Source organism: Thalassophryne amazonica, chromosome 16, assembly GCF_902500255.1.
Source record: "Thalassophryne amazonica chromosome 16, fThaAma1.1, whole genome shotgun sequence".
Classification (NCBI taxonomy): domain Eukaryota; kingdom Metazoa; phylum Chordata; class Actinopteri; order Batrachoidiformes; family Batrachoididae; genus Thalassophryne; species Thalassophryne amazonica.
In genome coordinates this window covers 16209757-16226258 of record NC_047118.1, presented here as the reverse complement: position 1 = coordinate 16226258, position 16502 = coordinate 16209757, and the positions used below count along the sequence as shown (strand labels likewise).

General features: G+C 38.4%; 1 protein-coding gene across 1 annotated transcript in view; it reads right to left on the bottom strand.

The window, feature by feature from the left end:
• Positions 1-717: 717 nt before the first annotated feature.
• Positions 718-16502, bottom strand: part of hs3st2 (heparan sulfate (glucosamine) 3-O-sulfotransferase 2) — a 59234-nt gene continuing 43449 nt past the window's right edge. Inside the window, 4 exon segments of the mRNA XM_034191071.1 lie at positions 718-1371; positions 1373-1484; positions 1486-1520; positions 1522-1936. Of these exon segments, the coding sequence (XP_034046962.1) occupies positions 1309-1371; positions 1373-1484; positions 1486-1520; positions 1522-1936 (625 nt within the window). The 3' untranslated portion in view covers positions 718-1308.

Below are 16502 nucleotides of genomic sequence, written 5' to 3'. Positions count from 1 at the left end.
ATTAGTATCAGTTAACTGTTTCACCCATAGTATGTCATTAAGTTTTCAGTTGGTCTTATTTGTCAGAGCAAGTGGCTCTGTTGGCTTGAAGTTGTACTACCAATATGTAGACTGGAGGCTGTGCCTCTTGGTACCTATATTTTTGGAGAAAAACAATTCAAACTACACAGACCCAGATCATCAGCTGTAAACACATTGGATGGGGAAGGATTTCATCTGCGTCACGCTGTGGCCCCGGATACTACTCATGGCATGTATAGGATCTACATCTTCTTCTTCTGATTATATTATTATTGATAATGTTCAAATTTTAGCAAAAGATTTTCTTGAGCCAAAATTACAAAAAATGTGGGCCTGTCCAAGTTTTTATGGACCTGACTGCAGATCATTAAAATTGGGTTCTGAAGGTAGGGGGGAAAACAAACAACAAATATGAAACACACAGCAGTTCAGTAACCATGGACAGTGCCTATGAGAGACAGCATAAATCTCTATCATCTGTATCCTTGCAGCCGTAAGGGTATTTTCTCGATTTTGACATACCTTATCAAGTTCCCCCTTTAAGGTAATCCCCCCTCCTCACACACACACACATATACACACTTACACACACTTATCTAAGAATGGCTGTGATCATATGACAGGTTGAGGACCAGCCGGGTATGGGTATACTGTACAGTCATTCAGTGTGGAGGAGAAAACTTTACAACAGCGATGAGTTGCATTTCTTTATTTTTGTAACATGAACATGGTTTTGTGACTTCAATTCTGAGCAGGACAAGAACATTCCATATGAGATGAAGAGTAATCCTTAGCAACAAACAAAACAAAACAAAAAACAAAACAACAAACAAAAACACAAAGCATAGATATACATTTTTCCTTTGATTCGTCCTTGTAAAATATTTGGTGATCACAACAAAACACGAACATGTGCATTGATATAGCTCTTATTTTGGTTTCGGTCACACTTCAGGAGATATATCAGTGTAACCCAATGAGCTTTTCTTTCAACAATATGAAGATAAATTCATTACAGAATAACTCTTAACTTTTTACTATCATTTGACATTTTGCTGCACCTTGACAGGGTGCTCATTTAAACTCTAAAGTCAGTGTCTCAGTTTCAGTAAATATGATGAATAAGTAATCTGGACAGTGAAGTCAAGGCATGTAGGTGTTGTGTAAAGTTTTAATGACTGGGGTTTTCTATATCTCATTCAAATTATTATTATTATTTTTTAAATCGGAATAAGCCTCAATTTTTTTGATCTGGTGACAATGACTTCTCACATTTGTCATTTTCATTTAGATGTTCTTAATCCCACTTAAAGTCTGCCCCACTGTTTCATAGAATTTGACATTGAAAGGCACGATAAAACTCTTGCAACTGTTCAATGACCTCCTGGTCGATCTGCACATGAGTTCTGCCCTTGGACTTGCCAAGGCAGTGAGGTTGGCTGCTGCTTCTGGCTTCTTCAGAACGGAAATCCTTTAGTTCTGTTGAAGTAGAAGTGTTTTTTCTGTGATTATTCTTTTCAATCCTAAAAAATCCTGAACCCGGCCCATTTCCCCTGCTGGATCTGTGATCAACCGTTCCCCGCTCACAAAGTGGATCTGTGGCAGGCGAAAGTACTGTAGCCAGTTCTCCAGGTGCAGAATATACATCCCAATCCGAATGGCATTCCAAGAAGTGTCAACAAGACCTAAACTTCTGTTCTTAAAGGCCAGTTCTTCAAAAGTAGGGATGTCAGGCTTCTTGGAAAGAGTCTGTGTGTAATCAGAGATGGCTCTTGTGACAGGGTTGCGCACCACAACAATCAGCTTGGCCTCGTGGGACATTCTAGAGATCCGCCTTGGTGCCTCTCTGGTGACAAAGTAGCTTGGTGTCTTTTCTAATGTGATCTGGCTGTCGAGTGTTCGTGGCATCAGCCCCCTAGGGAGAGAAAAAGGAATAAAACAAACAAAAACTTAATATTTTCCTGTCCAGCAGAATGATCACATACTTTTCGGTTTTATGGGTGACAGTAAAACTTTAGAGCTTAAGGGTTTAGTTTAAAATGAACAAGATCAACATTAGTCCTTTTTGCATACAACCTAGAATTAGCAAACATTGAGCCAATATGATTAATACAAAAAAAAAAAAATTACCCCCACAGTGATTCTCACATTTACTTTGACTTGTATTTCACTGCAGACAATATGAACTCAAGATACAATATTTCATGCTTTTTAATGGCCAGCTTCATTTTATTTATTGATATACACTACCAATTAAAGGTTTGGATACACTTTCCCGTTCAACTGAATGAAAAATTGTATCCAAACGTTTGACTGGTACTGTACATCTGTTCTTGTCTTTAAAGCCTGCAAGAGATTCCAAATAAACATTGGGATGGGGCAATTTAAGGATAGTAATGAGGTAAACAAGCAAATAAATCTTATTCAATATATATTATCTCAAACAGGTGGTGTTAACAGGTGAGAGTAATCATGATTTTGTGCAAAATCAGTATCCACCAAAAGTTGTTTTTAAGGAGCAAAGATGGGCAAAGGATCTCCAGTTTGTAAACAAATGCATGATAAAAAGTACTGAAATATTTAAAAACAATGTTCTTCATAGAAGTATTCAAATGGATTTCTAAATTTCCCCATCTAAGATGCATAAAATCATTGAACAGTTTAAAGGATCTGGATGTATTTCAGTGCATGAATGAAAGGGACACAAGCCAATGTTGAACAGTCATGATCCTTGATCCTCTGACTGCACTGCAACAAGAACCATCATTCATCAATAGCTGATATAACCACAATGGATTACTTTGGGAAGCCTTTGTGAAGCACAACAATGCAGAGCTACATTCTTAAATGTATCTTCAAACTTTACTGTGTACAAAGAAACCTTATATTAACCTGGTCCAGAAGTGGCATCAACGTCTTTGAACATTGACTTTGACCATGACCCTCATCACACCTTTGATAAAGAGCCACCTGTAGACCATTTTGCACATCTTGATTTGAATCATACCGTAATAATGAAAGAGGAGTACTAATTTTGGGTTAATTCCTGGCCCTCTGAGAAACATTGTGCTGAGGTTTGATTCAGATTAGACTCGGAAGAGCAGGAATTTTTTGAGAAAATCATGAAGTGGACGTAGAATCTGACCTTTGACATTGAACATGTGTGAAGCGCCATGAGACAGCATTGTTGTGATTTGGCATTATAAAAGTAAATTTAATTGACCTGAATTAAACATGACATTGATTACTTTTTGATGGAAGACCAGCCTGAGGAACATTTAGACAGTAGGGCAAAGGCTGGTTTCGCAATTTCCAGATTGACAGTAAAAACCAACATTATACATTGATTATGGAGCAGCTGCTGTGAGAGAAAACACCTTTATTCTCTAATTTGTATTGTCCCAACAATGAAATAATCTGTAAATTACTTAAATGTCATTTCAACAAGACTTCTCTTTGCAAATAAGCTGTCACTGATTTAATGTTGCTACTGCTTCATTTTTTATTTATTTATTTTAAAGATCCATTTATGGAGGCACATCCAACCAGGAGGAGGCCATGGGGAAGACCTAGAACATGCTGGAGAGATTATATTTCCAATCTGGTTTGGAAACGCCTTGAGATCCCCCAACCAAGAGTTACAGGATTTGGCCAAGGATAGGGAAGTGTGGGTTGAGCTGCTTGTTCTGCTACCACTGTATTGCCGGACCCAGATAATTGGCTGAAAATGAATGAGTGAATTTAGGGCATGGCACTTTTTTCTACAATACATGTTAAAACAAGTAGATTTAACATATAGTACATTACTGTTTGGATTTCTTAAAAATTGATGTAAATGAATTCCAAGACATACTCAGTGACTTGGAAATGATCATGCATTCATCCATCCTGTAAAACCTATAAATAACAATGACTGGAAGTCATAATTTAGTTGACTGATAGTAGCTGGTTCACATATCATTATTTTGGCTTTGACAATTTAATTACATTTATGTTGTTGTAGAGATTTGTCCAGATGTACACCACTGAACATGGTATTCTAATACTGGCAGTGTTGCCAAGCAGACTGACCATGTCCCTATGGAAAAATGTTGAAGAATTCTGTAGAACTGTAGAGTCTACAGACGCACCCAATTTGTGAATTCCCTGAGGATTCACTTGAAATTTCACAGGCACTGCTGTGAGATGCCTGCTCAGTGACCAAGAGAAAAACGGCTAGACTTCAAGATCAGACTGTCTCACAGGAATTTGCATGCAATTTGGCTGGTAGACTTACTGACATGGACACAACTGGTTATCCAAATAGGTTGTGGGAGTTCTTTGGCAACCAGATCTTGAAAGTTGCAGAGGACTGTACTGGAGCCATGTCCATATCATGAGGTGTTTCATATTTTAGGACACTCTAAATATCAGAGGAGTCAGATTGCATGAAATCTTAGTATGTACAGGGAGCTATGAAACTGGGCTGTGATGACCCAGAGAATGGACAAAGAGGCGTTTGTTACAGGAATTTGGAATCTGTAATCATGAGACACACCATCTGTGGTCTAGAGAACCTCAGCCGGCTTACAGAGTAATCAAAGCACTTTGCTCATCCAGACCTACACCTCATCCTATTACAGTTATGGCAGAAGATGGATGAGTTCTGACAGAGGCCTCTGCTGTACTGTCACGTTGGGCTGGCTATCATAAAGTAGTTTAAATGGTGACCATATAGATTAATACTGCTCTCTGTGAAGGGGAAGGTGCTTACAAAGATTATTATTAATAGGATTCAGTTTCAGTTACTTGCTGCTTAGTGATGGAACAGTCTGGCTTCACACCCAAAAAAGTTAATTTTCGAGTGCATTCAAACCCTGCGGGCACTCATAGAAAGCAACCGTGAATATCAGCAGTGCTTCTTTGCAGCCTATGTTGGTTTTTGTAAAGCAGTTGATTCAGTTCATTATACTGCTATCTGTTACATCCTGAGAGTTTGTGGGGGCTCCAAGATATTACTGGACATCACAGCCAGGCTATACACAGATACTGTATCATGCAGAAGCCAATTTTCCAGTGATAATTGGCGTTTGTCAGGGTTGTGTTCTGACTCCTACACTGTTCAAATGCTTGTATTGACTGGCTGTTGGGTAGGGTTACGGAGACCAATGACTTGGGTGCTTTTGTTGGCAAGGAAATGTTTACTGCCCTTTACTTAGCAGTCAATGTTGTGATCTTTACTGAATCAGTGGAAACTCTGACTGCGTCCATGACAAAATGTTTTGTGAGTGGATGAGCTTTTCAGGTAACTCTGAAAACCATTAGGGGACCAGTTATCTTCATCAGTTGCTGTTGTGTTGTGTTCTGTATTGTAAACCTTTTTGGCAGAATGGCCTAAGCAGTGGGTCACCCCTTTTGAGTCTGGTTTGCTTGAAGTTTCTTCCTTAATATCGTCAGAGGGAGTTTTTTTCTTACCACTGTCACCTGTGTGCTTGCTCTAGGGGTTGGTAAGGTTAGACCTTGAGGTAGCACCTTGAGGCAGTTTTTTTTTGTGTGATTTTGCACTATATAAACTAAATAAACTGAAAAAAGTCACTTTGAGGCGATGGAGGAGCAGGAGGCCAAGCCAGAGGAAACGCATTAATTAGAACTGTACAATTATTTTCTGTGTATTTTGTTTCTTATTAGCAGGGGTGGTGGATGAGTGGTTAGTGCACTTGGTTTCGGTACAGCAGGTTCCTGGTTCAAATCCCACCCCTGCCACATTTCTCCATGTAATGTGGAGATGCGTCAGAAAGGGCATCCGGCATAAAATGTGTGCCAATTCAACATGTGGATCCACCTCTGATTTGCTGTGGAAACCCCGAGTGCAAACAAGGGAGCAACCGAAGGGACTTACTATTTTGTTCCATATCAATTTAATACTTAATACTTTATTCACAATTAATTTAATAATTGTGAATAAACAGCATGTTAAATGGAAAATATGGTTTGCTTTCATTTGTTCCTTTTATTATTAATACACATATTGGTCATCATCTGACCTTGTCATGCTAAACTTTTTTTTGGGGGGGGTGGGCTCCATGTTTACAATTCAACTTAATAAAAGTTCAGCCCTTTAGTTCTGTTTTTCAGGGATCTACTCTTTTTATTGACTTGTCTGACATTTTATTCTATAAAAAAACATTGATTTAATTTCTCTGTGAGTGTATGTAAATGTGGAATTTACTCTGTGTGTGTGGGGGGCATTAAAAATCTTGCCTAGGGCACCACATTAGGGCCGGCAACTGAACGCTACCACAGTTAACTTTCAGTTAGCAGATCAGCTAACTTTTAAATTAGTCGTGCCAACACCGGCACTGTAGAAAGAAAAGCACATCACAGAATGGAACTTTTGTAATAGTACATTCATACAAAATAACCTGGAGTTAACGGTGTTCTTTCAATTTCATTGGAGACAAAACATGTTGCACATCCAAAACACACATTATTACAATCATCATTATACTGATGAGGTAATGGATGTGTAAACTCTCATTAAGTCAATGTCATGTGCTTTGGCAATAACAAAACTAGCACTAACTAATAAGCATCTTGTCATGGCTGGTAAGACAACACATTCCTTGGCCAGGAGCTCAACTATGCTTTGTTCTTTTGAAAAAAGAAAGAAAAGAAGAAGAAGAAGAAAAAAAACAGCTATTCTACCGGAGCTTCAGCAGAATAACTTGGCAGCTTGGTAAGAATAATTTCAAAACACTACTATAAAATGGCCTTTTAGAGAAGATATAGAACCTGAATTTCTCTTTATTGTAGCAATTGTGAAGGTAGATTTCGGGCGTTAATGCACATTTCTAGTGATTTAAAACAGCACTCTTCATTATTACTGCAGGATGACTTCGATTGAATTCTAACCTCCCTCAAAGCTTTTTTTCTCAAGGTATGGGTAGCAATAGGTTACATTAAACTCTTGGCAATATTGATCCATTTAGCTTTATTTATGAATAGCTTGGCTACTTCAGGGTCACTCGGCCACGATTAATCTTTTATAAGAACATCACCTTTTCAAGCAAACAGTTTTGTTAAACACAACTTGCAGGCATTTGGTGAAGAATTTAAGAAGTTCTTTGGTGGTGTGTTGAGGAAACCGTCCTCATGACCTGGTTCTATACAGTGTTTCCATCCGCGCAGGATGATGATGAGACGATTCTGTTCGAGGTGGTTCAGATGTGCAGCATATCATTTAACGAAAGCCTGAAACTTGTACACATATCTGCTTAAAATAGCTCCACAGTGAAGATTTTACAGCTCTGTGACAGCACCAAAGCACATACAGCACTACTCTAGACATCGTGTTGACTTTACACTAATGTGAGAACATTGCGAGTAGAGGTGAGTGCAAAAATAACCTAATTATGTTATTTTAATTAAAAAAAAGTATTTTTTTTTATCGGGCATGCATAACAGTCCTCAAAGTAGGCTTGTTAATGGGAGTATGTTAGAGCTTGTTTTGAATGAATTGCCATAAGAAATAGAAGAAGTAGAGCTACTTCCTATACAGGCCATGAAGCCCATTGGTGCTGGTGCTTATACCCATATTCTGTAGCATAAAGCACATGATAGCCTGAGACTCCCCGTGGATGGGACACCAGTCTGATGCAGGTTACTTCCCCAACCAGAATCAAATTTATCGAAGTTATTGCCAAGTAATTTTTCACATACAATGAATTTGATCTCATGTTATTGGTGCATAAACAACAATAAAAAAGAAAAGGAAAAAATACTTCTGAAGGACGTAAAAGAGTCAAATAGTCAAATAGGTAAATCTATGTTCACTGTTAAATATAACATAGAAGAATGGGGCTGTGCAAAAGCATGTGATTGGTGTGCAGATGTACACTACCTTTCAGTGCAGGGATGACCAATCTGTACTTTGCATATATGTGTGTGTGTGTGTGTGTGTGGGGGGGGTGTCTTGGGCATTATTTATTAAGGCTGGCACCCATTTACAGCTGGGTAGAGTCCAACAATGCAGATAAAGTGTCCCGTCCAAGGACATAGACAGGTTGTGTGACTAAGACTCAAACCCAGGGCTATTATATATTCAACATTTTCTCATTCAACTATCAGAACCTAGGGTTAGGGTTACAAAAGGACAATTCTACGGTAACACAAACAAATTTCATGCTATTTCTAACAAGAAATGCTATTTCTTGTTAGAAATAGCATTTTAAATGAATTGCAGTCTGGTTTCAGAAAAAAACAGTACTGTCACAGCCACCATGAAAGTCTTAAATGATCATATAAGTGCTACTGAGTCTAAAGAATACTGCGTTGCATTGTTTTTATATCTGTCAAAGGCTTTTGATACTGTTGACCACTTGGTCTTGTGCCAGAGACTGCGCGATATTGGAATGTCTTCAAAAGCCGTCATGTGGTTTGGCAACTACTTGAGCGGCAGAACACAAAGTGTTCAGGTTGATGGTGTGTCTTCCAAATTTTTGTTGACTCAAAATGGTGTCCGTCAGGGCTCCATATTGGGTTCAGTTGTATTTACTATTTATATAAATGTCTTGTGTCAAAACGTAACTGATGCTAAATTTCACTTTTATGCAGATGACACTGTTTTGTTTTGTTCTGCTTTATCATTAGCAAGTGCCTTAGAAAAGCTACAATCTGCTTCTAATGTTATTCGGAGTAATCTTAATCAATTAAGACTTTTGCTCAATTCTGACAAAACTAAAATGATGTGCTTTTCAAAATCAGGGAAGAGAGATGATGTTTGTCAGATTGTTACACAAAAAGAGAAATGATTGATTGAGTTTCAGTTTATAAATACTTGGGATTTTACTTGGATGAAAATCTGTCTTTTAACTACCATATTGAGTGTCTTAGAAAGAAACTCAGGGTTAAATTGGGTTTCTACTATAGAAACAAAAGTTGTTTCTCATTTAAGGTGAGAAAAAGACTGATTCAGGCTTGACTTTTGTGTCAATACTTGACTACAGTGACATTTTATACATGCATGCAAATCTCTCCTCTCTGAAAATGCTGGATTCAGTGTATCATGCAGCATTAAGATTTGTAACAGATTTAGGTTTTCATAGTCATCACTGTAGTCTTTATGAGAGTGTTGACTGGCCTTATCATCGTAGATGGGAACACTGGTATTGTTTTCTTTATAAGGCTGTCTTATGTGATTTGGCTCCTTATTTATGTTCTCTCTTGGTTCCTAAAGTCAATATCAAAAGCTGTAGTCTCTGGCTCGATAGATTGATAATGTACGCTATTCATCGTACACGGACTGTCTTTGGGGAAAGTGCATTCAAAGCATTTGCACACTCATCCTGGTATAACTTATAGAGTCATCTTAAATCGGACTATCACCCAAGTATAGAAGATTTCAAAGCTAGGATCAAGGGCTTTTTGACAACTGCATGCACATGTCCTCTTACCAAATGCAGCTGGTGATTATAATGTAATGATGTGATTTGCTAAATTGTTTTAACTGTTTTTATGTTTATTTTGTTGTTGTTATTTCAAGTGTGTACTTTATGTGGAACTACTGTGCTGCTCTCTTGGCCAGGACTCCCTTGCAAAAGAGATTCTGAATCTCAATGGAATTATTCCTGGTTAAATAAATGTTAAATAAAAATAAAATAAAACACAATTACAGTCTGAGCAAATAGAGAGCTAAAATATGGTCAGATTTTACGCTCATTGTAATTACATTAATACAAAATTACCTACAAAATTCTTTTGGCTTCTTTGTTTTTTCCCCAGGATTGCCCAAGCAGAAGTGATATGGATCTATATGTTGATTTGGCACAGATTTTAGGTCAGATGTCTTTCCTGACTCAAATCAATATTACATGGAGAATATGCATGACTGGTCTGGAACCCAGAACCTTCTGTTTCGGAAGCAAATGCATTAACAACATGGTCGCTGTTATGTGCAGACGCGGGTTGAGGAGTGGACCAGCGTCTGACTGAACCCAGCGCTAAAATAACCAGAAAGCGGTTCCAAAAAACAAAACATTTATTTCCCTTCTGTGCAATAACTGTGTACAACATAAATGTGCGGTTTGTCTGGCGAGGTGAAGGATGCCGCGCTCTCCAGCGCCCAAATGGATCGAAGCCCGACGCTTCTGGACCCAGACTCACCGCCGAACACCCCCCAGGTGGACACGACAAACTGACTCTGTGAAGGATGGAAAAGGTGAGGTAAGTCAACAGCTACAACAAATATCCTTCAAAGGCACACACTATCAGCAACACATTCAGGTCTGAATTTAAGCTTTATGTAAATGAGCAGCTTCTCACAACAGGTGGAGGATCATCATTCCATACGCCACGGCAGTGAGAAGCGAGCTGCACAATTCTCATCAATGTTCAAATATACTGCGTAACAAAATACCAAATTACTGTTAACACTTATTCAGACAATCATCACCTCTGATGTGTGCTGACAGCATGTGTCCCTCACCCTTCCTCCTTCACAGGCACGATGTGTCAAGCCCTGGCGCGGTCCTCAGCGTCTCACAAACGAACGTCACAAGGTCGAGTTTCCGGCAATTCTGCTTGAACCACTCATGGCTTAAATGCAGAATGCCATCTCATTATCTGCTTCAGCTGAAAGTCTTTAAGTTTACACGTGAGCATCATCCACAGGTGCAGCTGATAATGCTGATGAGGGTGAAGGACTGTTCTGCCAGCACCGTCTCCACAGACAAAAACCAGTTTGCATACCACCTGGAGAGCAAAGAAAAGAAAACAACACAAAAACATCCAGCCAAACCCCCAACACACAACAGTCGCTCCTACGAATGAGAATAAAATTACATGTTCATAGCCTTCAGGCTCATGTTTACATGTGCTATGGACAAACTTATAGTTACTTTTCTGAGTACTTAATCTTAAAAATAACCAAGTTAGATTACTAGTTACTTTGTTAGTTACATTCAGCAGCTGCTAACAAGTTGTCCGCAGCTGCTAAAGAAGTAACTGTATAAGGCAGAGGTGGGACGAAGTCATCAAGTCACTCTCAATTCATGAATCAACAAGTCCCCAGTCAAGTCTCAAGTCATAATGACCACCAATTGTTTGCAAGATGACTTGAGACTTGACTTGGGACATGCAGACTGATGACTTGAGAATGACTTGACAGTGACTTTGTCAAGTCATATATACACTCAACAAAAATATAAACGCAACACTTCTGGTTTTGCTCCCATTTTGTATGAGATGAACTCAAAGATCTAAAACTTTTTCCACATACACAATATCACCATTTCCCTCAAATATTGTTCACAAACCAGTCTAAATCTGTGATAGTGAGCACTTCTCCTTTGCTGAGATAATCCATCCCACCTCACAGGTGTGCCATATCAAGATGCTGATTAGACACCATGATTAGTGCACAGGTGTGCCTTAGACTGCCCACAATAAAAGGTCACTCTGAAAGGTGCAGTTTTGTTTTATTGGGGGGGGGATACCAGTCAGTATCTGGTGTGACCACCATTTGCCTCATGCAGTGCAACACATCTCCTTCACATAGAGTTGAAGAGAACACCTCTCCAACGTGCCAAACGCCAGCGATTGTGAGCATTTGCCCACTCAAGTCAGTTACGACGATGAACTGGAGTCAGGTCGAGACCCCGATGAGGACGACGAGTATGCAGATGAGCTTCCCTGAGACGGTTTCTGACAGTTTGCGCAGAAATTCTTTGGTTATGCAAACCGATTGTTCCAGCAGCTGTCCGAGTGGCTGGTCTCAGACGATCTTGGAGGTGAACATGCTGGATGTGGAGGTCCTGGGCTGGTGTGGTTACACGTGGTCTGCGGTTGTGAGGCTGGTTGGATGTACTGCCAAATTCTCTGAAACACCTTTGGAGACGGCTTATGGTAGAGAAATGAACATTCAATACACGAGCAACAGCTCTGGTTGACATTCCTGCTGTCAGCATGCCAATTGCACGCTCCCTCAAATCTTGCAACATCTGTGGCATTGTGCTGTGTGATAAAACTGCACCTTTCAGAGTGGCCTTTTATTGTGGGCAGTCTAAGGCACACCTGTGCACTAATCATGGTGTCTAATCAGCATCTTGATATGGCACACCTGTGAGGTGGGATGGATTATCTCAGCAAAGGAGAAGTGCTCACTATCACAGATTTAGACTGGTTTGTGAACAATATTTGAGGGAAATGGTGATATTGTGTATGTGGAAAAAGTTTTAGATCTATGAGTTCATCTCATACAAAATGGGAGCAAAACCAAAAGTGTTGCGTTTATATTTTTGTTGAGTATATATATATATATATATATATATATATATATATATATATATATATATATATATATATATATATATATATATATATATATATATATATATATATATATATATATATATATATATATATATATATATATATATATATATATATATACAGTGTTGTCACTGTAACTTTTAAAAGTTACTTCATACACTTACTTTATACCAGAGGTGGGACAAAGTCAAGATGTTTCTTGTCTTTGAAACACTGAAATAGGCACAATGCACCTTCTTTGACTTATTTTTGTTCACTTCCCACTGGCACCATCTGAGGATGAAGTTCTACCTTGACACTAAATGTCACGTTTTGCTTAGAGAATATCCACATGCCCCTGTACCATCACCTCTATTCTTATGCCATTTAACATATAAACGTTTGTGTGTTTTAGGTTTTGAGAATCAGTTTGACCTTTCAAGAGACAGTCCAAGAGAGCGATGTGCCGCACGCTGATCACGGGTCAAGTACCAAGTGTCTTGGAGTGACTTTAATGAGGGAAATGACAGGGTGGTTTCTCATTGTTCACGTTCATTTCTCTACTTATTACAAAATCCACATCCAAATATAAGCCATCTTTGGAAGCGTACGACTTCAGATTAACATTTATCAACTTTTAAGCCATGCCACAAACAAAATTCAAACATTATAGAGTCATTTCTTGTCATTAATTGATAATTTCCTTTGCTCATTCCCACACTTGGCAACATTAGTCTCATTTGTACACCTATTTTTATTTATTTATTTATTCTGTAGGCGCAATTAGAAGAAAACGTGACACCAGAGGCTGGTATTCTTAAAAACAAGAAAAACACCCGAAATGAGTTTTGCACATCATCACCCCACCTGTCGCGCAGCACATTTAGTTGGATTTTTATTAAAAAGCTGTGCTGTTTTATCTCAGATAGAAAATTATTTGCAATTAGAAAATCAACATCATATTAATTCCATTTGATCCCCTCCAGCAGTAATCGCTGAGCTTATGTAAAACTTCAGGATCTTTTATCAGCATAGAGAGAAACTTTTAAAATGCTTTTTTTTTTTTTGGTAGTTGGGGGGGGAGGGGGGGTCATGCATAGACACACTGCGACACAGTGAAATTTGATGGGAGTGGTGATTGATTGATTACCACCTTCTCACTCACAGTCAAAACCAAATTCACTGGGGTAATTTGCAGCACGTCTCCGACTCTTCTGCACACTTTAGAGAAACTTTAAGTCAGGATGCATTACAGGCTTGGCAGTGACATTTTAATCACTCTGGGGAAATGAACCGAGGTGTGAAAGATCCACTCAATACAGTAAATAAGACCCGTTTCTGTTTAAATAGACACGGTTCAAAGCCAATACACATGATGTTGACGCTTTTACATTTGCTCCCATTTCAGTAATTCAGCTAAAGATTCTGCTTTCTAACCAGCCCCCCCCCCCCCCCCCCCCCCCCCACCTTAATTTTAAATGACAGTACCCAAAGTAAAAGACAGGCTTATTTTCATTTAATTAATTGAGGAGGAAATCTGCACAGTAAAGGAGCATGGCAGAATTTTCAAGATGGTAACAATTACACAACTGTAACATCTTAAACTATTAATTTATCAAGGTAAAGGCTTAATTAATATTTTTTTTCCCATGAAACTTTATCCACATGATTAGATTCACAATGAAAATAAGGTGTTGGATGAAGATAATTTAAATTACTGGATGTATGTTTATCTTGATCAGCTTTGTGATGTCATATAGTAAGGATGGTAAAAAACATGAGACAAAAGGAAAAGCAATTTCAAAATGTTAATAATAATAATAATAATAATAATAGCTAGAAGCACTCAGAGAGCGCAAACCTCAGCCAAGGCCATAGGGTCACTGATGTCATATGGAATACCCTTTGGCAAAGAGACTTATTCCACATTGTTTCACACATCTACCGTCATGTTTCAGATTCAGTGGTTAAACCCTTAGATCTTCAGCAAATGTATTTATAAAGAGAAACTACATGAACTACACAAGGTTTTTTATTTTTTATTTTCTAATAAGTTTATTCAATGAGGAGAAACAAATGCTAAATTATTGTTGTGTTGTAACTTAATTTTTGTTCAGCCTTTGTGACCCGTCTTCATCAAGTTAGATGCAAAAATGCTGAAATTGGCTCTATCCTGCAATGATAAAGAATCCATAAAAAAAAAATTACTGTATCCGGATCATGTTCCGGATCATTACCAAAAGTTAATGACTTCTACGTTAGGCCAAGATACACCCCTGGTAAAAATTTCATTGAAATCCGTTGAGGCTTTTTGAGTAATCCTGCTAACAACCCAACCAACCAACAAACGGACGCGACCGAAAACATAACCTCCTTGGCGGAGGTAATAATAATAATAATAATAATAATAATAATAATAATAAAAACCATAACCGGGGGAATGAAAATCCACCAGTGACCGTTATTTATAGGTAGTTAAGGTCGTGGAAAGAATGCCAGTGACTGCCATTGGTTAATGAGCTGCAGTGTGCTTAGAGCTAGTCTGCATATTGTAGAGACCCTTGTCAGGAAAGATGACTTTAAGCTTGCTTTCAGCTTGTTTTCATCTTGGAATATAATACGAGCCATGGAATTAATATACATACTGTTGGATTAAACTGCACAGTTTTTGGTACCTTCCAGGAGTAAGTGAGGTCATACCGGACTTTTCCATTGCAAATGGGGAGGCCCACGGAATGAACTCAGTGGTGAAGACGATGGAATATGTCTAAGAATGATTCTAACATGACAAGTATGATCAAATGAAGTATTAATGTGTTAAAATTAAGAGTTGATTAGAAAACGTATGTTACAAATAAGTGAAATGAATGATTATATGAGTTGTTTTTCATAAAGATTGCAGAGTCAGAGAAAAAGAGGAAGTGAAGATGTTGCAAGTGGGCAAGAAAAGCTGATATTGAACAACTGATCAAATGATTAAGATGTTGGTAAAAATGAAATGAATAATAAGGAATGAGAATGTTTGTATATGATATATGAATTGTTTTTATGTGAAAGAGAGTTGTAATGAAATGATTGAATATGATTGATGTGATTTTGAAGAAATGATTTAAAAGAATGAAATCTCGGAAAAGCTGAAGTGTTAACAGAAAAGAGGAACTTGAGAAATAAGTTACTGGTAGGGGCTGCGGGGATTTCCAGTAAAGCAGAAGGAGAAGGGAGGAGGTTTTGAGTCAACAGCGTCCCCATGGTAACCAAGATCATCTGAGGACGACAAGAGTCAAGAACATATATAACCTGTTGAAACACCAGAAAACGGGGTTATTCTTCCAGGGAGAGGTGCTGTTGCCACTACTCCCCTGCTACGAGGAGATCACAAGACTTGACCATCTTGTGAGCAGCAATTGGAATCGTGGAGTGAGAGGACTGGAGCCATAAAAGATCATTTGAGAGAGATTTCAACTCCCACTCAGGCCGTCCAGTCACGGAGTAGCAGAACAATGGAGAATAACCACTGGCCTTAAGTCTGAGTGGGGAATGTTCAACGATTTCTCTCTCAAGGAACATCACCGCATACCAGAATGGATTAGATCAACTTTTGGGTGATTGAAGACGGAATAAATTCTTATGTGGATTAACTTCCTGAAGGATTACAACATCACACAAGGATCGTGGTCAGCTAACGATTAATAGCTGATGAAGAGGAAATCAAGTTCATCGAGCTGGGGACCCTAACCTCAAAAACCTCCTTCCCTCACTCCTAGAAAAAATTGTTAAGAAGTCAATCCAGTCCCAGTCAAAGTAAGATCAGTCAGAATTATTGAATTAAAAACAAAAATCTCTGCCAATCATTATTCTAATTATATTTGAATTACTATTGTGAAATTATCACTATATAATCTATGTTGATTATGTTATTGGCACTTGCAAAACCTGCAGTAAATTTCCAAGCATGCAGTTAAAGTGTTAAGGCTCGGACATTGGATTATTGATGCTTCTTAAGGTGTAAAAGTTAAAGTTTATTGGGTGTACAACCTCAAAAGGCTCTAAAAGGTTAGTCTGGTTTTTTAATGAAAATAACACATCCTGGGGACTTGCTGTACGAGTCACTAAATTTAAAATCTAGCAACATTCCAAGAGCCCTGATCCATAAGAGGAGAGCTGCCGTTAACAGCGTGGCTGGTTCGTATCCTGGT